The 27,915-nt window shown below is 39.8% G+C and overlaps 1 protein-coding gene across 2 annotated transcripts in view; it reads right to left on the reverse strand.

Moving 5' to 3' along the window:
• Positions 1 to 328: 328 nt before the first annotated feature.
• Positions 329 to 27,915, reverse strand: part of DACH2 (dachshund family transcription factor 2) — a 306,381-nt gene continuing 278,794 nt past the window's right edge. The window contains exons 9-13 of one of the 2 annotated variants that reach the window (XM_086470121.1): positions 17,772 to 17,917; positions 17,093 to 17,240; positions 12,782 to 12,925; positions 9,652 to 9,722; positions 329 to 385 (exon numbers count right to left, since the gene is read on the reverse strand). In XM_086470121.1, coding sequence (XP_086326247.1) covers positions 329 to 385; positions 9,652 to 9,722; positions 12,782 to 12,925; positions 17,093 to 17,240; positions 17,772 to 17,917 — 566 coding nt within the window. The remainder of the gene's footprint in view (positions 386 to 9,651; positions 9,723 to 12,781; positions 12,926 to 17,092; positions 17,241 to 17,771; positions 17,918 to 27,915) is intronic. The other variant, XM_086470122.1, reaches the window with a different exon arrangement.

A 27,915-nucleotide genomic window follows, 5' to 3' on the forward strand; every position in this document is an offset into this window, starting at 1 on the left:
CTTAGAAAAAAAAAAAAAAAGTTCTTTTTGGAGGGGGAAGGGGGAATAATTCCTGTATGTGCTTAAAAATACTAAAACTCCTTTCTATCTCTGGGAACCTAAAAATGATCTGTTGCAACAGGCTTGGTTTGGTATGGTAAGCTTGTAAAAAGTCTCAATATTTCTTAATACGGCAGTTTTCGATGCAGCAACAGTAAATTGCCTGAAATTGTCCTTCAAGTTTCATGCTACAAATCCTGTTCTTCACACAGTACTGAAGGCATCAAAGGTTGGAAGGGACGTTTTTCATGAACTATATGGTCTTCGAATAGTGGTCATTATACATTTTTCAACAATAGGTATTTCCTTCAGTACATAATAGTAGGTTTGATGTATGTTCTGTTTTCTGGAGAAAAAAAAAAAAGAGAAGAAAAAGGTCAATTACACAGTAACACATTTTATAATTAACTGAAACTTCGGTGGGTTTCCTTATTTGCATGTGGACTTTTTTTTTTCCTCAAGACAAATGATCAGATCTACAGGTGATACAAACTATCCACCGTGTTTTACATCGGACAAAGACGCACTGGGTGACAAAGCCCTGCAAAGCCCCGGAGAGGTGAATGCTGAAGAACGAGCCGGTCTCAGCGCACTGACCACCCTCCACGCCGGTGGGACAGGTCTGGGCACTCCGCTGGGCCAAAACCACACCAGCCTTGTCTCTAATGGTGCTTGCCAGCCAGCATCTGCTGAGTAGAGGCTGTAAATACGTTGACTGGCATTTGCTTTTGAACTGAACACTCATTTTCCTTCCTTTTTTCCAGAAGGCAGCCCGTATTGCGTTGCTTGCCTCTGTAAGCCACACCGAGCAACATCAGCTTTCCAACTACCATTATTACATGCACAAAACCTTCTGGGGAACAGTGTGTTAAAACAAAATTGCATGGCATTAAAAAATGCAATAGAAGTAAATCAATATCTGTTCTTGGAAAACTGCTTTCACTGAGAAACCACCACATTTCTTTTAAAATTATTTTTCCTTATTTAGGGAAGCAAGTAGAAAGCCACTTATTTCCTTCATAAAAAAATTCCTAGTTATAGTACCGATCAACTGTGATTTTTCACATTAAGCAACTTTAAGCCCAGAGAAAAAATAAGTATTAAAATGCCCACAGAAAGTAAGGCTAACAAGAATCCATATTCTTGTTCATTATACAATGAATCATGAATCCACCTATCTAAACCTGCAAGCACTGATCTTGAAGATGATAGCAAAATGATAATATTGAGAGGCATTTTGTATAATGTTGACATCTATCCCGTTACTGCTTTGCATATGCCAATACTGAACACTTGGAAGGAAAGAACAGGTATTGACCTGCTCACTGACACTGATCCTTGGAGCAATCTCGAAGTTTGCCACATTTCAATTTCAAAATGCATTTCAGCTATAATATGAGTGATTTATCATTTAGCAGTGGCTGTCAAAGTAACCTCCTAGATAAAACAAAAACATCTGGAACCATAAACAGAGGAGAGCAGTAGCTGAATTTTAATCCAAATCCGACATGTTCACTTCATTAGGAACAGGAAACAGCTAATTAGTAATTGAATGTTTCATGGTTTTAAGGAGGCTCAGACTCTCCAAACAGAGATGATTTAATGTGTATTTTTGATGTAAACAAGAATAAAGATCGGAAGAGCCAGGGACATAACATTTCCAGAGGAACGTTTGGGAGCATGGGAACCTCCAAAGCAGTGACTAAAATTAGTTTCAGGCCTTTGGCTGATTAAAATTATCATCTTAAACTTAGCGGGGCAAATATTAAAGCCTGGGGAGGGAGTAAGCGGAAACGCTATTATTGAACGCTGTGGGTTTTGTTTGTGGTTTGTGGCGGGGTTTTTTTCAGTTTTTCTCCTGATTACCAGGCAGTCACACACGACTTCTTCCGGCTGCAAGTGATCTAGCCTGTATTAAAGCTGCACTTCTAACAAAGGTAGGCACTGTCAGAACCTGCAGGTTTGGCTGCCCTCAAAAAATCATACGAATAGTCTTTCTAGGCAGCCCAAAAGTCTGAAATGCTGCCCTGGTGTGCTCCTCGGGAGTCAGCAACACACCAGCTCTGCGTTCTGGAGCAGCAGCCGAAGCCACAGGGACGAGGGTCCCTTCCTGCCCAGCCCCGGCGCGGCTGGGACCCACAGGGGTGCTCAGCGAGTTGTCCATGCACTAGCGATGGAAGTCAGCAGAAATCAGGTCCATGACTCCCTATTTAAATGGCCACTGGGCATCAGCTGCATCTTCTGGTACATGTTTGATGCTTGGTAACGGCACAGAACCAGCAAGACAGAGCACGCAGGCAGTCACGGCGCTGCACTTGGCGACAAGGGCTCTGTCTGCAAAGAGGAGGGGAGGAACACGGACACGCATTCAAAGGAAGATTTATCAAAAATGGGATCAGTAATATACTTTTTTTAATTTCTTGATTATTTTTATTGTATTTTGAAAATTATTTTTCAAACTAAGGGAAGATGTGGTCCCTGAGAGTACGGTGGGCTGATGGACTGACTAGTTAAACTTCGAAATAGGTTTCAATGTTTACTTCCTATTCCCTTTCTTTCTCAAAGGAAGTTCAGTGGAGGTTTCTGGAATGCCTGTGAGAGAGAATGGAAATGCCAGAGCTCAAGCACTGTGCAGCCACTGAGGAGATGTTCTTGATCAGTAAACAGAAAGTGCATAGTTAAATATTTCCTTTTTTATAAAGCTCTCAATTATTCTCCAGAAATTAAAATACTTTTTTGTTGCTGTGCAATAAACTTAACTCCATGGCACTAACAACGTCATACAGCAACTACCTATGAGGAATTAAAAGTGTTAGGAGCATCTGTGCTACCACTTATACATGAAAGACAATGCAATGTTGTCAAATTCATCTTTTTGAAGAATATTCACCATCCCCTTGGTGTAGCTGACTGCAAGCTACATACCATTTTACAGCATTTTACTGTATTATATAGCAAAGATTTGAATAAATCTGTGCAATAAATGTATTCTTTTATTAGGTTTATCCCTTAATCAAATATTCATTTATGTGGGCTTCATTCTATTAAAAAATGAAATTATACAAAGGTGAGCAAAAGCGTAGATTTACAGTAGTTTAAAGCCTAATCTCATTCTCTAGGGGTAATATTGACAATATAAAAACTGTATAAATGATATTCCCTAACACTAAAATATGCTTATGAGCCCCCTGTGCATGTTATACTGCTTTACAACCTACAGTGAAATGCATGACTGGCTTAATAAGCAAGACATTTAGAAAGGATTTTTTTTTTCCCCCCTTTACAATGTATAAGACAAGTAAAGATCTCACAGTTTCTCAGCGGGCCAGAGCCTATGTTAATAATTGTCATTTCCCCTCAGGATGGTGGTGTCTTCCCTGAGTCGTTAGTCCAGGGTATACATTCATCCTTGGCACTCTCTTTTAGCAACAGTATCATTGTTTGTCTTTTTCTTTCAAGCTTTTAACGCAAGTATGAAGGACAAATCCAAAAGCATTAATTACCACCTGCATATTTATTCACTTTTTTTTTCTTCCTTTTTTCAGCCTATTCAGCATTTGAATTTTCTGAATCCTTTGTGAGGCTTTGTTTGTCGTATCTTTGTTTTAAGTTAGTAATGCAGCTGTAGTTCCATAAAAGTACTTTAAACCAAAACTTCCACGTGTACCCTCACAACTTGCATAAAGCAACGCTCCGCAGCAGTGCTGGTGTGCGAATCCAGCCCAGTAAGGGGAGCAAAGGTCAGGTAGAGCTGGGACAGGGCTGGTTTCTGTGGACAGAAAAGTGGCAGGAGCGGGGAGAGCAGCCACGTGCCAGACCTGCGCTCTCAGGCTTTGCACAACTCCTGCTCGAGGGGCTCAATCAAAGAGTCTTACAGGACACCACAAGCACGAGCTGATCCCTCCACCCTTCCCGGGCTACGGAAACAGAGTCAGCATTCCAGTTAGATCAGAGCCAAGCCCAGCTTTGGGTGCAGCGACACACGGAAAATAGATGCCACAACAATAAAACCAACTTACAAATAAGTTTGAATTGATCTCTTATTTTGCAGAGAAAAAGAAAAATCAGAGACCAGTTTGCTTCTACTGTGGATAACAGCCTTCAAAAAAACCCCTTTCCCTAAACCTCTTGGCAAATCCAAGTGCTGACTGGCCTGGAAGGAGGCTGCACCCAGGCCCTGCTGGTAGGGTACAGGCCACAGCAATTGTGGAAAACACAGACCAGGATCCCTTCGCTACCCTAACAAGAGAAGACCTGGCCTGCGGCCAGTTTCCATGGTTTTGGGCTACTCATTCAGCCGAATGACAGCAATGAGTAAAACTGACTACTTTTCCTGTTCATTAGTTGCCCAGCAAAACTTTTCCCTTACATTTATCTGTAAATATTTTCCAAACTGAGCAGTGAAAGAGAAAAACCAACACACTGTGAGCAGCGTATGGTTTCCTCTAGGCTCACGGAAGAATGTGAACAATAAACACTGCTTCTGAGCACAGCAGTTCTGATGAACTTCTGTTTGCTTTCCTTTAATCTCTCACTCTTTCACATCACCTCTTTTCCACCCGTGCAGATGTGCAGTCTTTGGTGTCTGATGCTGGCTGAGCTGGTGAGCTTCCCTCCAGGGGAGCAGTACCAGACCTCTCCTCCCCGCGGGTTCCCATCCCCGCAGCAGGCAGGACCGTGGCACCTGGCCCTTCGGGGCTGCACACTCGTGGAGGGGCTGCACTCGGGGCTTCCTCCCCACTTACTTTGTGCTTAGAAACACTGAGTTGACTGTCAAATACTTCCACATCCATGTTAGTATAGAAAACAGGATTTCTAATAATTAACGATAGCCAAGGACAGAATATGTTCACTGAATACAAACTATGCAGATGCTGGATGGCCATGGTCAGTTTGAGTAGACAGGGAGATAATATAGTGGTTCCTGCTTAGGAAATATTCAAGCCTACTGGCACTGAACTACTGAATAAATGTTTTAGCCCTTTGTAAGAACAGAAAGGTACGGAGCTTTGCACTCAACCGTCTCCTGGGAAACTTTCACCCACCTTTTGTTTCCAGTAAATCACAAAATCTCAGCTTCCTCCCTCACATGTGCATGTGTCTATGCTTATAGAAAGCATGATATTCAGAAAAGTACCAGAAGCAAAAATAACACAGAGACTACCATCAGCGACATTGTTATTTTTAAAGCCCTGCTTTGCACCACCAGCAGGTGAGCCATGGAGCCAGTCGGTGCAGCTCTCTCACGGCCAGTTCCTAAAGAGGGCCCTTTCTTGGTCAGCAGCTCATGAGACGGCTTTCAGCGGCACGTGGCCGGTGTGTGCAGGGACATGACAGCCTGGTAATTGCACACAAATTTCAAAAGAGTTTTTCTAGAAACGTTGCAATATGACACAGCACAAGGTAACTACTAGAAGTTTAGTAATTCACAGAGCATCCAGAGCGGGACATGCACTAGGGACAGAGCACGGCTTGCACAGGAGGAAGAAGAAAAGGCCTAAGACTCAAATGAAGAACAGAGCAAAGACCTCGCTGACAAGGAAAATACCACATCTCTGTTCAGTGTAATCTCAGGAGTTTCTAATCACAAGGTTGTGGTCCTTTCTTACATAAAATTGCGAGCACTTGAACAGTTTTTTCCATGAAAGACGATCAAGGAGACAGCACTGTAATTTCCAAGACGTTGTAGCGTGGCCAGGTTCAGTGGACTGCAGCACTTGGGAGGTATAATTTGATACAGTAACAAAGTTGATAAACCTCTTAAAAACACTGCCCCTCTCTCTTCTGCCCCCCCGTGTGCCCTTTTTATCAGAGGCTGGATTTGAAAACTGGCCGGTTATATCACAATATTGAAAAAATATAGCCCAGTTTTCTAAATAATAAAAACAAAATTACGTTCCAAGCTTCAAGAGCCCTTCGTCTTTGGCAAACAGACAGAAATAAAAAGTTATTCATGGTTTCTGAGAGTTTTTGTGCTAAATCTCTGCCAGGTTATTTCACAAACAAAAGCAGCAGCAGCAGCCCTGGGTCACCCTCCTGTTGCAGGTACATTGAACCACAGCTCCTTTGAACCATGTTTTCACCTCAGGAAAGTCTGTCTGCCCACGCTGCTGTCTCCTTCTTGACATTTAGGGTCTTTTATTTTTTGTAAATTGTTATCATCAAGTATTATGGTAACATCTATTTTTAAAAATTTTAAGATAACATTGCTTTGCTGATTGTTCCAATATCCCCTAACAATGAAATATAGTAATACAAAAGTTAACTAAGGTATAAACATGCAAAAGGAGAAGTCTCCCTACGATCATAAAATGATGTTATTTTCTGTTCAGCAGTTCATGTTACTGCTGTTCATGCTAATTAATTAAAGGAGCTGTTGCTGTAATGTGCAAACAGGGAATCTGAGAAACTGAGAGGGCTTTTAGGTCTCGGAGTGAAGTTGAGTCAATCTGGGCGCGGGCAATCAAATGTAATGAAATCACTTGTCAGTGCTAAGCTTGCAAAAACTGTGAAGTTTGACTAGGGAGTAAAAGGATTATAATTAGATTTCCAATAGGATAATAACTAAATGGCAGAAAGCAGTAAAGAGAAAATATTACTTTGTTAGCTAATGGTGCTGCTGTTCGGTTTTAGTTTTTATCAGCACACTTGTAGTTGTGCTAATTTAATTTGCTTTTATCAGCAAAAATGCACTACTCGAATGGTACTTGAATGTCATTTGCAAAAATCATTGATCTGAAGGTGCACTTAATGACACCCAGTATGTTTATTTTATGTGAAACGGAGATTGGTTGATAAAATGGTTGATGCACTATCTTGCTGGCCCACAAGTGAGTTATGGAAGCAAGACCAGAAGGGTATCTATCTGCATGCATCGCCCTCTCGGGCACCACTCAGCTGTGCAGCGGGCTTCTTCACTACAGCAACTACTACTTTTCTATGTTGTCAGCTAAAAGGCTTCTCTCAGAACAAGCTATGCTGGACGAGAAGATCAGGTGCATGGAGGATGGAGGTATTAGAATGTAAAGTTCAAAAAAGTTTTAAGTCTCGTCTGCACAAAATTTCCATTCAATTAATACACACAGCATAGAGTCAACTAAACGGAAAAGATTTATAATGCAGATCAGAGTCCCAGTATACGAACAGCTTGTGTTAATAAAATCATTTTAAGAAATGAGCATAAAATATGATATGACTTAATCACTGTGAAAGGTGGCTGTGCAGTATTTTTGTAATTTTCCTTTAAATTGTCTTAAGGAGATACTGGCAGTGAAACTAATTGAATTTCAAAGGAAAGGCACTGCGTGAATGATAGATTTCTGTCCAGCAGAGCTATTGACAACACAAAAAGAAAGGTCTGCATTGATGTTAAAGCTTTTTTCTGTGCAACAGACAGAGATTTTGGAAGCTTGGAAACAGCTTTGTATTAGGGACATGTGTTTTGACCCTTCCTTCTCCCAGGGCCCAAAAAACAAAGGCAGCAAATGAAAGGGGCAATGAGGGAGCGTGCTCCAATTGTTACAGACGGCAGTACAATAGTAGCTGTCAAGTACAAAAATTGTATTAAAGGAAAAGAGAACAAAAAGATATTACAGTATCAGCGTAAATAAAAATGAAAGAGAGGGTGCTACAGGGCAGAAACACTTTGGAATCTGACCAAGCTCGACAGAGCTCCTCAGAAACTTTTCTATCAGCTGAGAGTGCTTAGTGAAAAACTGACTAAACTCATCACACGTTTACATGTGAACAGGATCACCAGACCGAAACTGTGCCAGCAGGCAGCGTACGCTGTCACTCCTTACTGTGGGGAGGACTAGAGATGCTTTGCCACGGAGGAGTATGGGACAGGTCGACAACTCCTACTGCACAAGTCATGTTCTGCTTTCACTGAGAGGCCCCGAGCTCAGACATACTGAGCACAGTGGATATCCAGTTCTCCCTTTGTTCAGGCTTTTAACTTAAATAAAAACTTCATGAACCAAAGCCTGTTAAAACTAAAGAATGATGAAGTTTGGATTAGATTAAAAAGAAAAAAACAAAATAAAACAAAAATCCAACCTGAAATAAAAACCATGAAATCACGAGGTTTTCTCACCTATCAGTAGACTACAGGAAGAGTAAGAAAGTTCTCTTAATTCCTTCTAGTAGGAAATGGTTGTTGGAAGTGGCTATGCATCACTTTCCTCACAGTTATTTATAATAATTTTTGATGGGAAAACACATTTCAGCCAACTAACTTTTTTCCTTCAGCTGAAAATTGAAATTAATTTATTTTTTTCTACTAGACTGTCCAGATACCCCTTTGACTCTCAGAATCTTTTTGGAAGAGCACTGAGCACTCAGCTCAGCAGGTATCATAAACAGATGAGAAGCAAATTTAAGTTCCTGTGTCCTAAGTGCTTATTCTGGCAGCAACGATTTTCCAATTGCAATATTTAGAGCACAACTCTAATCCCATCTGTACATATATGGACACAAATATGTTGTATGCCTATGCATTACAATAAATCTGTGATTCTCCTTCTTTGTAATACATAGCATATGAACCTAAAATCACCAAAAGACAGCAGTAAAAATATCTGAAAGCTTTCCTGTATAGATGACAGATGGACGGCAGATGCATACCAGAGGTATGCAAAGTCAAGCCTTTAACAGTTGAGAAATGCTAGAAGTGATGTCTGTGTCTACAACTGTGCTGCAGCCCTTCTTCTGCCTACACAGAAGGGGACTGTCTTTAGTTACTTCAACAAACATTATTTTTTGCACATCACCATTACACGATTCAGCAGACAGGGTGGCAGTGCTCTAAGCAGCAGAGTTGTATTGAAACCGGCAGCTGTCTCCAGGCTGCTGTAGTGGCCAGCGCAGAACTGTAATGAGTGCAGCACGGGATTGAAGGGAGAAAAAGGTTGGGTTTACAGAAAATCGACACTACAAAACTGAACTTTCTCCAAAGTCAAGAGAATTTCTATGTTCAAATTGCTCAGACCAAGGTTTATCACAGGTGAATATGGATTTTCTGTGTGTCTCACACAGGAATGGTAATGGAAATAACCCTTAAGATGTCTGTATCTCAGCTCCCCTAAATGATGATCACACAGCTTCCTCACTTCACCGGCCTCTAGCCACAATGCATTTATTAGTCCTTGGGAAGCACTCAGGCAACATACGAATCTTCTGCATTTACAAACAGTCACTGAGCAGCGAGGAAAACGGAGCACTACAGAATTGCTCATAACATGAACAGGACTTTCTTTTTCCACCTACAGTTTATGTATTTTTTGAAAACACCTATGATCTTGATAGGTAGCCAAGGATCAGAGGTAAAATATTTAAAAACCATAAATCTTATGTAAAATTACTTTTGAACGAAACATACATCTGATGGCTAAATATGAGTTTTCCACACCTCTATTTAAACAAAGTTAATTTCTGGTCTTGTAAAGTACTGATCTTTCAGAGGTTTTCTGTATTGATCAGGAAATCAAAATGAAGTTGTGTAACTTACATTTATCTTCAAGCATGAAAACAGAGACAAAAACTATTCTGCATTTAATTTCATTTTTACTACGGCTCATGATAAACATGTACGTGATGGGATGCGGTACATACTGCACCTTGCATTGCTGCACTGTCGTGTTGGGTCCCGTTGTGTTCTATTTCCATATCTGGGATTCCAGCATCTGAAAGATGTGACACTGAAGATTAATGCATTCCCCTTTGTCCTCCTCTCATGCATCTTTAGAAAAATATTTATAGCAAACTAGGGTGATCCCCAAGTTACACGGTCTTGCATAAAACATTTGGTCTTCATGGAATTTTCAGTAGTAAATTGTTTCCAAAATGTGCAAACGTTACTGGTCTCACAGTGAATTATTTTTAATGTGCTTCACATTTGTCTGACGATCAGATAATAACCAACACATGATATTAATAAATCTGAAAACTCTCTTGGAGAATGAGGGCATCTGACATATGAAAAATAAAAGTAAAAATTAGACTGTGATAATTTGAAACTACATTGACTCTCCTAGCCATACACCTGCAAAGTACAGAGTTAGAGAATACAGCCAATGCCAGTCTCCACGTGTGCGTGAGCGTATCAGTTTGTATGAGTGCATTTTATAGATGAGGACTGTGCAAACTGCATTTAAAAGACAGCTCAGGATGTCATAAGCATGTGTTATCACCCAAAACAAAACTACATGTGTGATATTATGTGAAACGTTTCCAGATTTCTGCGAAGAGCTTTCCCAAATGGACTGTGCTCTTTTTTCCAGGTTGAGAAAGAGTCTCCTAATGAGCCGCACTTTTGAACTATTTAATTTCATATTGATAATACCTCAGTATGCACAGTCCTTCAGGGTGGGGGCAGGGGCTCAAACACCCCAGGGTGTTACAATAACAGATGCCATTATCCACCTTGTGCCAACAAGGATTAGCATGAAGGGTATGTGATTTGAATCCATGGCACCTCAAATCCTGGAGAAACATCTGCTTCCCTCATAATACAGCATTTAGAAATTCCAGCACGAAAACCCCCCACACCTGAAAGGGAGCTGCACGTACATTTTTGAACTTTTTATGTGTAGAAGCCTGCTCTGGACTTTCTCAAAGAGCAAACAACTGTACTGGTGCTTTCTCACATCACTTCAGTTGGAGCAAAGGTGCCATTGTGCTGGTCACCCTGCGGCCTTATCAAACTCTGCATCTAAGCTGGGCAACCCATTAAAGTGTAGCCCACGAACAGAACAGTAGTATAAGTAATATCTCAGTGATGTGGGTGTAAATGAAATCTATGTGATGCAAATGAAATATATGTGATGCATGCATATACAGCCTATAAATACATATGACCAAATAAATAGTATTTTCACGTACACAATTTCTTCTTATAAAATTACAAGTGACTGCTATTATGTAGTGTTCCACTTATTCAGATTCCTGTTTTGAAGGGAAGTTCAGGGCACTGATCTATTAATCTAAAAAGGTTCTTTCTTTTCAAACCTTTCAGAGTACATGTTGTATACACGTAAAATGACAAAGTCATCTGTAACTAGTAACAGCATCTGTTAAATGAGACAGACCGTCAGAGTTAAATTAAAAATATTCAGAATAGCCCTTCACATTTTGTTGTCATAAAATTGTACCTGCAATTAAATTGTGGATTAAGATGCTAATGAGCTACCTGATTTGCATGTGCAATCAGATTAGCATGTAAATATCAGCTTCTTGCAGACACTAACATATATATGACTACCTGAGTGGGCCTGCAAATCAAAACGTTAGCAGCTAGGCCCACAACAGCAGATGTAAAGATCTGTTAATCACATTGCTGGCATGTTGGTACCCTGCAATTTGTGGCTTCCAAAACTGCTGAGCTCTCCTCGTGGTCCTGCGAGTGGCAGGTGCTCACCAGCGTGGCAGAACCTGGGTGAATGACCTTACAGAACACCAGGACTTTGGGTTTTTTCTGACATTCATCGCAAGGTGCTGGCTATGCCTGCAGGACCAGATCTGGGCATTGCTCAGATCCAGTGGAGGCAGTGGAAAAGGTTTCTGCTGGCTCTGTCCACCCACCCTCCCCTGGGTCATTGTCCTTTATCACGGTGCAAGTGCAAGCTGTATATCCATGCCTGAATCACCACCATTCACTGTCGGTACATCAGAAAAGCCAGCTGGTTCCTGGTTACAGTGATATGCTGGACTATAAAACCCAGCAGATGAGAATGTCTCTGAAAGATGTTGCTCTCCCGCTTAAAGAGTTTATATCTCTTAGGCACTCTAGATAAATCACAACTCACAGTCCACTGCAGAGTGCTGTGATGGCAGTTCACATAGACAGGCTTGCCCTAACTTCAAAAGCCAGTTTGGGTAGCTCTCACAACTGAGAACTCAAGCCAAGCTAAACTCATTATCTTTACTCAGCAGTTTAGGCAGTTTTTGCAGTCTGCTTACGTTATGATGATGGCTCAGTTGCTTGCAGTGCCCAAAGCAGGCAGCACAAAGTTACCGCAAAGACCACACGACATACAACCGCAGCAGAGACTGAATGCAACTGATTCATGAGCCTCTGCAGCGACCTTGGGGTATGGATGCACAGACTAAACCTTAGCTACAGAACATGAAATTAATTAAAACTTGACTAGGTCCAGTCTTAAAGATTCAAACCAAAGCTCTAAACTTTGGCCAGAACCACATTAAGCAGGAGAGGCAAATCCTCCCACTACCCAAAATATAATCACCCTGTTTAGAAGATTAACTGATTTGCTTTTGTTTCACCAGAGTATTTGGGAAATATTCAAAACCTAGTCAGCTCTGAAAGCTGATACATATTTACCAAACTTAATAGGTCCTGAGGCTGAGCAAACTTCAGCCAAATGGCTTTTAAAATGAGGCTCAGCAGTTCTAAAGATGAGTCTGCTGAGAGAGAAGAGTTCAGAGAACCTCATAGGAACCAAATTTCACATTGTCTTAGCTGGCACTGTAACAGATTTCTCTGGTAATATATTCAGCATTTCTTGTCATGTCTGTGTAAACTGCTCTGTCTATTTCTCTAGTCGCAGAATTACTAATTTTTTAATTCATGACCCAGAGCACATGGCCTGAAATAGATTTTTAATTATTTCAGGAAAAGATTGTGGTTTTTTATTCTGGAATTTGCTTTGTGCATCATCTTACTACTTTTTGCCCAATTAAACATGATTTTAAGCTAACTGTGAAAGGCCAACTAAGACATTACCATTTAACATCCTGAGACCGTCACCTGATGTGGCCTGTTTAAGCGCCTGTTCCACTTGTTCTCTTCGCTTTGATTCAAACTCCAAAGCTTCCTGCAATTTTCTCTTTGCCTTTTTTTCCTTCTTCAAGCGTTTCTGAATTGTTGCTGAAATGTAAATATATTGTAAGAATGACTGTTAAAGCACCATTAATATATAATGGAGAGAGTAAATGAGTTCAAGGGCTCAGTCCTAGCTCAAGAAAAAAAAAAAATCTGGCATGAATCTGATATAAAACCAAAAAAACCCACCCCAAGCCATATCCTGTAGTGAAACAATAAATACTTCAAGGGCTTTAGATCTTGTTAAAGATCTTAAATCTTATTCTCAGTCTGGAACAGCCCCATGGATTTAAGTCTCCTGACCAGAACTTAAGCATCTCAGAGCCAGCCCCATGCTGCACGTTACACAGACTTCACCAATTTGGACTAAATTCCAGCTGCAGTTCTGCAGAGTTTGGTTGAGCAGATCATTGGCGTAAACTAATCTCTAGCAATAGCAGCAATGTACATCCTCAAAATTAAATAAATCTCTCACCCTTCCTTCTAACCTTTCTCCTTAATAATTTCCTAATTCCTGAGAATTATATTATTGCACCCTCCTCCTCCAGTATTTTTATCTAGAAAGATAATCCGAACACACTGGTTACGTCTTCCTGACCACTCGTGATGGAGGAAGTCTTCTGAATGTGTCAAAGATTCAGTTTTAGTTATGTTTTCTAACATTAAAAGGAAATGAAATTTCTTTCTGCAGGCGAACTGTCTGTGTCCAGTCTTGGAGAATCTGAAATGTCAGTACCAATGGTGCACAGAGTGAAAACCCATGGAATTAGGTGGGAATTTTTTGGTAAAAATGGAGCAGCGGTTGGGTTAATTTTGAAGCAGAATAACTGAAATATGAACCACTGCCCAATACAGAAGCCAGGGTATTGATAAGCTGGGTTAAGTGGGTACATACTCAGATGAAAGATCAAATGCATAGAGAAGGGGTATGTGCTGAGTAGCACGAGTAATTTCACACTTCATCATCAGTGGAAGAAATAAAGAGGGAAAGCCAGAGCAAGGACGGAAACACCCAAAAGCCTTGTCTGTGTGTGTGTGTGTGTGTGTGTTCAGAATCTCAGAGAGAAACTAAAAGGGAACTTCCCAGGTAGAAACAGGTTGAAAACAAGCTTGTAACACTGGTAAGTGAATCAAGTGTATTCTCTTCACTAGCAATTTTTCCTTCTAACTGAAGCACTCCATAAAATGCAGCACAGTAGCTGGCTGTTTGGACTTAAAATAGGTAACAATGCAATAGTATAGTGCTCCTGTACAGCTCTGCATTAAATCTCAATGCACTTTACAGTCATCTCGTCTTCTCTTTTATGGATGGAAAGCAGGAACAGTGCCTTGACAAAGAGCATCCACAGGCCATTGGTACAGCTGTGTAAGATCTGCAGAAAACAGAAGTATTCCTGACTAACCTCAGTCTTAAACCCAACTATAAATAGAGAATTGTATAGTATTAATTGTAGCCAGATGATCAATGTCTTCATTGGGAACTGCTGACATTGGCTATGATTGTATTCCCTCACCTATATAAATTCAAGCAACAAAATGCACCTCTGTCGTGGTTTAACCCCAGCTGGTAACTAACCTTTTAAGCCTCTTCCTTTTCAAACCCTGAATCTTAATCTCATATTTAACCTTATTTTTCACCAGCAGCAGCTCACCATTACTTGGGCCAGAACTATATCTAAGATATCAACAGCAACCCTTCCTGTGCTCCTGCTCGCTAACAGACTGTCCTTATTATCCTTATTAAACTATCTTTAATGGGCTCTCACACGATTTTTCACCAGTGCTGCAAGAACACTCTCTTGTGTCTCTTCTTTGTATGATCTGCACCGGCCTTCCCTCGTTTAAACTGCTTGGTGGGATCTCTACAGGCCCATCACCACACTTCTGCTGAGTGTATCCTGCAGCCAGAAAACACTCTCCCCCTGGGCGCAGCTCATGTTCCAGGAAATCTGCAACCAGCTGGCACAACGGATTGGCACGAGGAAAATCACTTGAATCGGAGGCTGATGCCCATGTACTTTCTCAGAACCAGCAGGAGAATGTTTTTAGCAAGTTCTGAAATGGGTCAAAGACCACTTCCATAGCATACCCCAGCTCCTAGGAAAGCACTACGTTTCTACAACCCATCATAGCTTGTGCAGAGGATCGAAGAATGCTTTTGCATCATGCTGCTTCAGTTCATGTATGTAGTCAAATTGTACAGATCACTACTTAATCCCAGGGATTCATTACGGAATCAAACAAATGGAGAAGTGATGGCAGTAGAAAAGGTAAGTAAAACTAACAGACTAAAAAGAATTTGAGCTTAAACATTAAAACAGATGGCAATTTTAAAAGGGCATTTGAGTCAAGTTTGCTAGCGTGTGTGCTCGGGCAAATATTACTCACAAGTATTGTTAAAATGAAAGTTGAATTTATACAAGCAGTGTTTTGCAATCTCTTTTATTTATTTACTTCTCCTGTATATTGGATACCTGTGAATTTCAAATCACAAAATACTGTTAGAAAATTCACTAAAAAATATGGAAAAATTTATGGGAAAATCCACAGTATTTACATAATTTTTTGAGGCCACTTCTGAATTAATCGGGATTCTTACTGACTTTTACAGATCTTCTGGATTTGTGAATGCTCCAGTCAGGGGTAAAAAATAAAGGATCATGGAATCATTAGGTTGGAATATATCTCTGAGATCATCAAAGTCCAACCGTTGACCTAGCAGCATCATGCGCACTAAACCATGTCCTAAAGTGCAGTATCTATATGGTTTTTGAACACCCCCAGGGATGGTGACTCCACCACTTTCCTGGGCAGCCTGTTCCCATGTTTGACTACTCTTTCAGGAAAGATCATCACACGGGACATCTCTGAGAGACTTAATAAATTATGAATGTCAAACATAACTTTGGAAATTTGAGCAAACCATATAAAAAAGCCTATTCCTGACTTTCTATGATAATAAAGATGTGCATGTGATGATGACCTGAAAGACAAACAATTCTGATTATTGGTGAAATACTTTTTTGAGCCAGATGCCAACCAAGTCTATGAATGGCTTAAGGTTTATGTTGACTTAAATGTGACTCAGAAGGTGCGTAGTGTGCTGTCTGCCTCCAGGGAGGTAAGTTTTGTTTTACAGAAATACAGCAGTTTCATCCACACTTAGACTGGGGTGATGCAACATTTCTGAACACCCACTGCAATTTAACAACTTCAATGGCCGTTACTGACCCTTCGCAACTCGACTTAGAAGTGCCCTTCTTTGTTGCTTCTTACTGAGACAGCTCTGTTCTACACACCTCATTTCAATTCAAAATGCACAGGAAGATAATACTTGGCACCTGCATTTTTGGTCTTATCTAGTTTTATCTTTCTGATTTCATGGATGTAATCTAGAAGTAGCTTTTGGCACACAAAGTACTATTCCTCCCCTTCAGATGCAGATTTGAATTTTAAAAAGAATACTGCCTTCTTTGCAATATCACAGCGAAAAATTCAGATTTACCAATTTAATTGCCTATTATTATCAAAAGCTTCTAAACAGTCATGGTTTTGTCTTAGAAGGCCCCATATGGGGACCGCTATTGTACTTCACTCTCCTGACGGAAAAAAATTATCTGGGGTTATTTGCTTCAGATCTTGCACTTGGGTAGACAACTTATCGTAGTTCTGTCTATTTTGTTGCACTGAAGTTATCTACAAGAAAAACTAGCTAACTAGCACCTAAACTACAGAAATGTGGGCTAGGTAAGCAGTAAGGTAATGAGAAAAAAATCACCTAAATACCCAAAGTAGACATAACTTTCTCACAGTAAGACTGATTCTCAGTGCTTGGAGGATAATAGCAGAAAACAAAAGAAATTAAAGCTGTCAAATGAAGAAATCAGGCTGGGAATACACAGGCAGAGTGGTAATAATACATGTGAAAGCCATGAAACTGAATCAGCTTTTCTCCACAGAACCTGCCAAAACTATCTGTGGCCAGTTGCCCTCCAGGAAATAATCCTTCAGTCAATGTTCTGTCTGCTTACAGAAAAGTGTGCTTCATTCTGTTTTTATTAAATTTAAATCTTTCATTACCAGTGCTAGTCCACTACTACATTACACTGAAGTATGAATGTCAGTTAACTCTGAGTCCTCAATAGCTCCAGTGGAAATGCCAAAGGGTTATACATTTAATAGATATCTAAACTCCATTTTTCATACACTCACCTCTGCTTTGCAGCTCAGCTGTGAGTTGTCTTTCCAAGCTCTCTCTCAGTTCTCTCTCTCTACAAAGCTCCATCTTTAACTCTTTCTTTTCCTGCTGTATCTGCTTTTCCTGGACTCTTGCATTGTCCACAGCCACTTTCAGTAGGCCCTAAAACACACACAAATTTAAGATCTGAAAATACCATTTTGTTTCAGCAGTGACAAAATTAATCCATTTGTTTCTTTTATACCTTCTAGGAAAACAGAAAAATTAAAAGCAGGAACCTATAGACCTGTAATGCAACTGGGCATCTGAAGTAGCTAAATGTTACATATGAGCAATTTTGTGGCATGGAATCACGCAATATAGCTTTTGCCAACTCATCCTACTGATGTGATTTATTACAAACGGACTGCCATATCATTGCTGACCTCAATCAACTGCAGGGAGAAGCAAAGGAGGAATAATGAGACTGGTGAATTTTAATATGACCGTTAATGCCAACTATTAAGTCAAATAGAGAATGTATGAAACCCTTTCATGATCAATAATGCCAGATAGTGGAAACTAAGCATTACATCAAATAAAAGGAATCACAATTGCAGATACAAAACAGTTTCTGAAACTTTTAAAAGAGACTGAAAAAGAAACACATTTTATCTATCATGACATAGGCTGGCCCTATAGAGAATAATTTACCTGAATGTTGGTTAATAGTGTTTCTACCGACGAAAGACCATCAGCAAAAAGAAATGGTGCCGGAAATCCAGGAGGCAAGGCCTGTCCAGCCAGTTGGACTTTATCTAAGGTTGGTTTCATTATTGGAATGGCAATTTGGACCTCTTCTGTAAAGATAGGTTTAAAAGCAACATCAGAAAGCACTGGAAATATAGGTAAATGTAATTTCTAGAAACTGTCATTCTGTTTACCTGGAAGTCAAAATACAAGCGCATTAGTAAAACTGACATTGTTTCAGTGTTTGGGAAGCTGTGATTGGTGCTAAAGTAAGTTTGCAAAATAGTACTGAACAATAATAAATATACTGAAGACTGTAACACAGCTGTAATAGAGTATAGGCTATTATATCTCAAATTCTACAGAATTACAACAGCATTACGCAGTTCATTAAACCTGAATGACCTTTCTTCCTTCTATCACGTCTGCCATTCTGTGATGCGCAGGTTTTGTTGCTATAACCTTGACAAAATTCTAATCAAGAAATGTATCACGTCTCTTTACTCCTTCGACGCTATCCTTCCCATACTCAGCAGTAAATAATCTCCACTGAGTCATCCCCTCCTGCTTAGCTCGCCCCGACTCCACGTTGTCAGTGAAGCATCAGCACAGGTTTTCTTAACAAGTGCCTTGCTGCTGTCAGCCTTTCTAGTCACAGGCAGTAGTCAAAAATGCCCTGCTGAGCTTTCTGTACTGGAGGTCTAAAGAGAGCTGGGTCACGGGAGCAGCCAGGGAGGAGAAGGTGCTCTGGCACAGTCCTCGCTGCTGCCATTTACTGCACAGAACTAGACTGATGCAGCTCTTGCAAACTGTAGAATCGGAACCTGGTAGCTTCCTCTTCACTCGTTGTTTCAAACAGATCATGTTGTTATAGACCAAGCTGTGCACAGACGATAGAATTGTGTATCCAGAAAGAAACAACAATATCAGTAATTATTTTTCAAAAATCCTTTAAATTTTGTGAAGAATCAATTCTATCGCCATTGAACTCGCATTTTTAAATAGGATAATTTAAACATATTTTAGGATAGTAAATGTATCTCCTCTCAGATCCCTGTGAGTACTTCTTCACATATTCATTTCAAACATCGAGTTAATTGCTGAAAACTCTTCAAAGCCAAACTCTGCACCTTTCTTTTACTCTGAAATGTTAAAACAACATTTCTGTGCAATATTCCAGGGAAATCCAATCCATATGGATTTCCTGCACTTGCAGAAATCATGACGAGTATCTCCTCAGCAATTGCTTTTTAGTAAAGTTTGCAACTAATGTATTGACCATAATTTCATGATGCGTGTGTTTTCTAAGGGCAACTGCACAGCCAGTCCTGATGGTTTAATTTGTCAAGTGTCTTGGTCACATTAAAGACAAACTTTACAATTAGACCATACCGTATTCAAAAGGCCTCCCTCTCCCACCTCTCTTACTTAGAAAAAACACCTCAGAATCTGACAACAACGAGTTAAACCACAGTGTCTCTACAGCAGTGCTATTATCCAGTTTAACAAACTCCAGGACGATCTGTGGAGCAGCAAGCACTTTTTGCTGTGTTTCTAAAACACGCCTACTGATGACAAACCAGGAGGATTAGCAGTTTTCAAATATTGTTTGAAATCTCCATTTAGGGAGTATTTCGTTTTCACTGTGTGAGTTCATTAAACGGAACATCTTCATAATGATTCCTCAAGACTAAACAACAAAAGCCAGTAGCCTCTACACATCTTTGTAGCTATCACTTCAGAGTTGTGTTCATGTAATTCAAATGATCCATTTGAAAAAACCCAAACAACTCTGGTAACACACTCAGACCACGGACCTCCTGCTGATTCAGATATACCGTTTCTCATATTCAAATATCTTACATCAGTGGCAGAGTTTATTTTAAAAATTGATATTGTTGCATATGATGCTACACAGAAATAATATCTAAGCCGTGAAGTCACAAAAGACTAAACAGAAGTAGCATTTGAAAAAGAAAGTAACACATGAAGTACGCATAACAAAACCACAGCTGCTTTAAAATCTCTAGAAATCTCTACTATTTGGAGATGAAAGTAATAACATTAAATTGGCCGAAAGGAAAATTACTATTGACTGTGAAGACAGGTTGCATGGTCTATGGTTTGTAATGTTACTGTATAGCAGATTGAAGTTTCAAAATAGTATTACTCTTCTTTAAAGAGATAGACACAGCTAAATTAGGTGCTGCTTGCTGCAGTGAGGATCAAATGCAAAAAGAATCATATTTCATCAGACCTAGTCAACACCAGGAAAATAAATAGAAATATAAGAGGTATGCAGGCAATGATTCATTTTGATAATCTGGCCCAAGAGAGACACATAGAGACAGCACACAGATCTAAGCTTCTACCAAAAGACAAATAGGACACAGAGGGTGGGAATTGGGATGACAGTGTAGCAGAGGTCACATCGATTTTCAGCAGCAGTTTTCACACAGATGAGATAACCCTGGACTCTATTTGGCCCATTGTTCATATCCTACCTGTCCCAGAAGCAATAAATTTCCAAGTCCCAGAAAAAGGGCAGTAAAGAAGAAGGATTCTACTTATGACTTCTTATGATTAAGTTTTTGTGCTAACCAAACATGCTTTGCAGACCAAGGTCACATTGCATGTTAAAGTCTGTAATAGCTGAAAACTAGAAGCAGCATATTATGTTTTAGCGTATATGGGTGGAAACTGTCAAACCATTCATCATTTTTTTTTCTTCTGATTGAAATCACACTCTGCAAAGATGAATGATAAATGCATTAGAAATCTATTTCAATCTTGTAATAGGTCTTCACATCCGAATGGTGTCTACATCTTGCCCATATTCTGAATAATTGCAGAGTTAGGCAGAAATTTATTAGCTAGACTTGAGAAATCATAATTGGTAAAGCGATTAAAAATGGCATGTGTTGGAAGCATTTTTTGTGGATTGTCTCAAATGCATCTTTTAAATAGAAAAAAAAAGATGTTGATTTAAGCATTTTGATTTTAAAGAACACTAAAAACATAACTGCTAAAAGCTGCACTCAACACATACAGTACAACAGAATAAGCAAGAAATAAAGCTAGGACAACTACAAGCTAACCAAGGGCACAAACAATCTTTCTATTTATTGAAGCAAAGTGGGAACTACTTTTATCGAGCTTGTTTGTTAAACCTGCCATGCTTTATAATAGTATTCAGGAATCCATTTAGAGTGCAGTCTTTTTATTTTAATTTCTAGCTGGCATCCAGACAAATAGATGAAAGCAAGAATTATATTGCAGAGAAAAGAAATACACAGTAAACACTAACAGTGAATAGAATATTATCCCAGGAATGCACATGGAAATCTGCTGGAAAGTTTGTTGTTCTTAATTCAGTGTGCTGACGTATTTCGTCTCCTGTCTTCCGCCTAAGTTGCAGAAATAGGCATTGGAAAAGGAAGCATCAACCTACAGTCTAAACGCAGCACTGGGAACATGAGTAACGCAAATTGCTCCCTGCGTGACAGTGCATGGCCCAAACCAACAGGCGATTTTATTTGCCAGCTGGTTTATATTCTTTCAGAAGGCCTGTTTTTAAACCCATCATTCATATATCTGGTACACTTGACATGTTCACATCCCTCTCAAAACAAGGTAGAAATTTTAAAGCTGCAATTTACATCTTGCCTAACACTAGTTAGACCACCAAGTTACTTCTTCACATACACTTCAAAACTTCATCTATCTGGAGTTGTATAAGCATTATTCATCTCAAATAGCTTATAGAATATAACTCATGCATAAAATAAATATGTAGCATATGGAGAAGACAGTAACAATTTATACAAAATTTATAGTTATTAATCCGTTAGTTACTAGCTAAGACATTTGATCTCAGAAAGCCTTCAGCCAGCATTAAGAACTGTTTTGGACATAGATGGCAGCCGGGTCACTCCTTTTTCCTGCCTGTGGCATACAATTTAGAAACCTAAGGACTAAAATGGTTTACTGCAATTATAATTCTTTGAGCTTCATATCCGAGTGATGAGGATTACATTTAATGGGCCATAGTTATAAATGGACAGCCTAGACACTCTAACAGACCTTTCTGACTTTTAATAAAACAGAGGATCTGCAACATCAGCTGGGTTGTACATGTTACTCACTTCTGAAAATAAGATACATTTTTATTTGAAATAGCATGATTTGCCCAAAGATCTTACAAAATCATCTAAACCACTAATATCTTTATAGTGGCAAGAGGTCTCTTGACTTCCAGTTGTACATCTACTTCACAACAACAGTGACAGGCAGCGGTGTCCAAACATGAGTGTTTTGACAGAATTAGGGCCCAATTTTTGATTGCAAAAAGCAGTTTCCAAAAAAGTGAAACTTCTCCTTTTAATTTTAAACCTTGGCAACTTCTGTGTCGCTTAACTAGAAACTAGTAGATTTTTTTTCTTTTACAGTAAGGTAAGTACGAGAAACCTGTAATATGGAGCATTGTTTATTTCAAATATTTTGTATCCATAAGTCTGCAAGGACAGAGTTACCTGTCTTCAGTGTCTTAACAACTCTGAAAATTCTCCATAAACCTCTGCCTGCCTTTTTCTCCCTCACTCATTGCTTCTCTGGTTCTCAGTGAGCTGAACACTCCTGTTCATCAGTGAGAAGAGAGACACCTCCTCCTAACCTGGCACCAATCAGACTTAGAAATTTACTGCTTTAACCTTGTGATTCAGGTGCCAAATTTAAAGTCACTGCTGTTTTTCTTAATTACAGTCCCAGAATGAACAGGGTCAATGAATGCAATTGGGGAGTAGCTGATTAATCCAGTGCACTAGCTTTAAATCAGACTTCATTTCATTTTCAAATGATTGATACAACTTGATAGCACACAAGCATTCTTCACTACTGAGCTTTGCCATAAAGAAACTTCACTTTAAAAATAGTATCTAATCATTATATATATATATATATATATGTATACACAATATATATATATATTTCCAGGCTGCCTTAAAAGCTTTTGGAAGCTATCACAAAATAGTAACATCCACCATCCTCCGCTTCATGGTATCCACATCCCAGCTGGTTCTCACCCATGCGCTCTGAAATCAGTTAATTTTGTCCTGAAGAAGTGTTTAATAAAACCTCTTCGTTATTTTCAGCACAGGGGGAAAATGTAGACCATGTCTGTTAGATTTAGAGCCATGTGCTGGCTTAGGAAAAACCGAATATTTGGAGTAGTAAAAAAAAAAAAAAGGAAGCAAACTGTGCAAGCAATGCATTCACCACCTTTCACAGACCTGCTCTCAGGAATTATGACAGTGTGTTTTCCAGAAGGATGCCATAAAGCAGGCACTTAGTGTTTGAATAGGAGAGGGAGGCAAAAATCAGAGAAATGAAAATTTCACTAGAAAAGGTTGAAATTACAGTTTACAAATTGTCTTTATCTGTGCACTCTTTATCAAGAGGTGCGTAATTATACAGCTTTGACATTTTCATCAATGTACTCTCATTAATAACACAGAAAATTATACCTATTTATAACTTCAACATATTTACAATATACACTGATGTTCACATGGCACTGACGGTAAAAACACCTGAAGTATTTCATTGCAAGTAACTTCAGTCTAAAGTTCAATACGTACAGGTTAAGAAAAACAAATACAACTAATGTCACCTCTCATTAAGGAGAACCGTAAGTACAACTAAGGCTACTAATAAATATATAAAAAGCCTTCAAAATACTGTATTTTATATGCACAACAATTATTTGTAATTTATAGTTTGTTATTATTATACCTGCTTTCTCCTATGAGCTGCTCCTCAGCCAGGTTTTGGTAATCTGGATTCCAAAACATTTAAAGTTGTTCTGTGCTTTAAGATGCTTCTTAATCTACGTAGAAGCTTAAGTACTATCAATCTGCATTTTCCATATGGCCATTTAAAATACCTAGTTACTTTCAGCTAGTAATAGTACCTTGTCATTCCTCACACCGACAAGAAGCAGTATTTCTACTGACAACAGAGAAAAGTGAAAATGTGAACTACTCAATAAAAGGCTAGTAATAAAATCACTGTGGCATGGAAGAAAGGAGGAAAATGAAACAAAATAAACAAAATCCTCCTCACAGCCATTATCAAGAGGTTATAAATTTTTCTCAGCTAATTCTCCTATTAACATTCACAAAGGTTTCTTTCATGGTGGTTTTTAAGCATCACTGTAGTCTGACTATTCTACTGAGATTTTAAACTGTCAGATGAGGATGGGTAGGAGGAACTTGCCAAGAAAAAAAAAAAAGATTCTTCGATTTTCTTGGCGGATTCAGCTTTCCCCTATTAATGTTGAGATTATTTCTTCAACTATTTTGTTGCAAATATTTATGACTCCATATGGAACAACAGATGTTGAAGGGAAGGGATAGCAGAAAAGACTTCATTTTCAGCAATTACCCTGCTACTTGTTGTCATACTGTAGGTGTTCTTAGTGCGTCTATTTTACATACCACCCTGTCCTTTCACACACTGCAAAAATGTCAGTTTGGATAATTAATGTAATAATTTCAGTCCAAATCATTTCCACAATATTCATTTATGAAAAAAATATAAATAGGACAACAGAAGGAAGAAATCAGGAAGGAAAGGGGAAGATAGGAATGGCTTTCCCAGTCCTTCTGGAATATCTGGATCAGTTTCTTGCAAAGCAGCATTAGGTCCTTAATACCAGATCTTTCTCTTTTTTCCTTTGAGACAGATTGCAGTTGACTGCCACCAAGAACAGAAATTATACAAGAAACAGAAAAGCAAAGCTCTTTGAGAAGCAGTACAATACACAGTAAAATTATCGCTTAAGAAAAGGTGAAGAAACATGGGCTGGGCGTGATGAGGACAAATAGGAACAGGCTGACGGTGTTCAAGCTGAAGAAACGTCTGTTAACTGAACTGTCAGCCTACCAGCACGGGCAGCCAGAGCTGGCTGGAGAGTATCGGTCCCCACCACCATGCAGACGGTGAGGTCTGCTCACAGGCAGAATTGTGCCTGCCCTGCCACGTCCTCAGGCAGCACACGCAAGCCAGCTCCTGGCCAAACACACCCGCGGTTAGTGAGGCATCATGTGCGGGTTAATAATCTGTGCTCTAGCATGTATCCAACAGCCGTGCACGGGGGACCTGGGAAGGAGGGAGAGGGAGAAGGGCGGTAGCTCAGTCCCAGTGCCATGCTAACTGCAGCTGCACAGCTTCTGCGCAGGAGGCAGCTCCCGGTTGCCGTAACTTGCAGAAGGGGCAGGACAAGCTGGCAGCTGCCTGCAAAAACCACCTACACAGGTCTGCCCTAATGGTGAGGTGCACTGTTGCAGGCAAGCTTGGCTGACGCCATGTATGTCTGTAAATGCAGTACTGACAAGCAAAACTGTGTACCCAAGAAAAGGCCTTCTGCGCCTCCACAGTTAGGCAATCCCTTTCACATCCCACTCATCGTAACAAAAATATACAACGTGCTTTAAATAATTTTCATCATCTACTCCCTTTATTGCAGTATTTGGTAGTATAACCAATAATTCGAAACAGAGCTCATTAGAAAGATCTCATTTTTTCCTACTCACAAACCCCACACAACTATATATAAATGCTTCCAGACAGCTGTGATCAGCGGGACCAAATTTTCTCCAGTATGGCACATATGCTTGCATTCCATTTTGTACCTGAAAACTCCACCTGCCTGCTAAAGCTGTAAATGCACCAGCAGGAAAGGCTTTTTGTAAGTTGTCTTCCTGGTCCAGGGAACTATTCAAGTGTCAACTGTGCATATGTTAAGTGCAAAGTCTGTGTTCCTCATCTCAGGCAAAACGAGGCTGGAATCAAGACACTCCTTGCCTCCTGGGGTCCCAGGCAGTAAATGAAGTCCTCGCTGGCCACAAGCAAATCTAAAGGCATACAGAATTGAGCACTAAGGAATGACATCATTCCCTGACGTAAAAGCTTAGTGGTCACCAGCAGAACTGACTGGTAGCCAGGGAGCCAGCTGTGGGCCTCTGGGTGCCATCAGAACAAGGTAAACAAACTCTAAACCTGAAACGTAGTAAGTACAAATAATTTTGTAATGTGTTTGTCTTCTGTAGGATTACACACAGTAGTTACGTATTATATGAATTATGCTAACACAGGAATTACGACACAAAAGATAATTCATCTCTTAATATATTTTAAAATAGTACGAAACTAGTATCAGTATCATTACTGTTGAGTTCGGTTTCTTTAAGTACATGTATAACCAGCAGTTAAGTCCTCCAAATATTTGCAGCAGGCAGAGTACTCCATTTCCTGGATATTCCTGGATAATTATTCCTGCTTTATTAAGGTTTATTTTACAACTGTGTAAAATAGGTTATAAAGGACAATTCTGCTATTATGTCCTCCCCTGCTTAGGCTTAATAAATATTATATTCCACACCATCCATTAAAGCCAAGAGTGGAGAAAATAGGAGTGGTAGTAATCTCCTCCACAGATGTAAAATACCTTTAATAAAATAAGGGTGTATAACAGTCAGGAACAAATTACTGAGGTCTGCTTTAATAAAATAGTAGCCTTAAAGAAGTATTACTCTCAAGGTACTGACATTCCCACTGGTGATGCAGTGTATCCTTTCAAAGCAGTATAGCTTGTTAAAATGGCAAGATATCTTTTTGCAATAGAGTGTTTGTGTCCAGGCAGATACAAGGTTTGTATAGAATGCATCCAGGGAGCCATAAAACTGGTGGGAAACATATTTCTCCATGGTATTTTAGTACTTCGAAAAATTCAATCACTGGGAAAAAATGTTTTGCTGTAAACATCTGAAGAGCCTTATAAAAGCAATGGCTTCCCACAGCACCTGCTTAAATAATTTTAAGAGGGAGTATGTCTTTGCTCATCTTCTAAAACTTGGAGAAAGCTTCTCCTATTAATTTCCCTGGTGCTGCCAGGCCAGGGCACTTTTAATCAGAGATAATTAGGAGTGCAATTGGGGGATGTTCACCAGCAGGATTTTTGAACTGTAGAAATAAAACAACTTTCAAAACTGATTGCTAGGAAAAACGTGATTACCTTAACAGGAAAATACACCCAGAAAGATGATCACCTTCAAAGTTTCCTTCTAAATGAATTAGGAATTCTTCAAATGTCAATGAAGAAGTACCTTGCTTATATTTCCTAGCATTTGAATTCACTTCAGTTACATATCAATTTTATAAACCCCGATTATCAAGAAGCATGACCAATTCATCACTTTTTAATTTACCTTCTGTTTTAATTGTACAGGTGAGTAGCAGTTCCGTGTTGTAGCTGTTACCAGTACAATTCCTGACACAGCCCTGCTGTAGACTTCCACAGAACCTTCCCCTTGTGCCAGCCCCTCAGCCCTCCCAGGCTGCAGGCTGCCCATCCTTCAGTCCCACAGCTCAGGCAGAGGGCACAGGGCCACGGCACCCCCCTGACTCCTGCCAGACTGGCTCTCGCCGCAGCAGCCAGGGTCCTGCACAGAAGACGTGCTCCCATCTCCCACCCCCGGACTCAGCCAGCCTGCAGTGTGCACCAGCACTCCCCAGTGTTGCTGTTTAGATAGCGCCGCTATCTCCTGCAGATTTTAAGCATTACAGAACTGAACCGTAATGCAACCAAGCCTCTCTCAGGCTAAGCAATGGTCAGAATTTGGGTTATCCCAGTCCTCCTCCCCTCTTCAACTAAAAGGGCAAGTAACAGGCCCTCTGATAGAAACGTTGTCCTGGCGTATCGATATTATATCTTGGTGACAGAATGATTAGACTCACATATATCAGCGTTACAGCAGCCCTTGGTGTGGAGAGCCGCATGTCCATAGCAACATAGCACAACTCTTCGCCACCAAATAATTACATGATGCTCTGGGGAAAGACAAGTTTTCCTAGCACACAGCCAATCTATCAAAAGGGAAAACTCTTTCTGACCCAAATGGCAGCTGTGATCAGAGTATAAATGTAAGCTAACCACCAAGTAGTCCACATCCACTACTTTGCAACCTAATAACTGTTAAGTCTACTGCTGTCACTTATCCTGAGCTCTTTTAAAAGATCAAGTACTGGGGAAAGTAAGAAAGAGGAAAAC

This window comes from Leptosomus discolor, chromosome 9 (assembly GCF_034619465.1).
Source record: "Leptosomus discolor isolate bLepDis1 chromosome 9, bLepDis1.hap2, whole genome shotgun sequence".
NCBI lineage: Eukaryota > Metazoa > Chordata > Aves > Leptosomiformes > Leptosomidae > Leptosomus > Leptosomus discolor.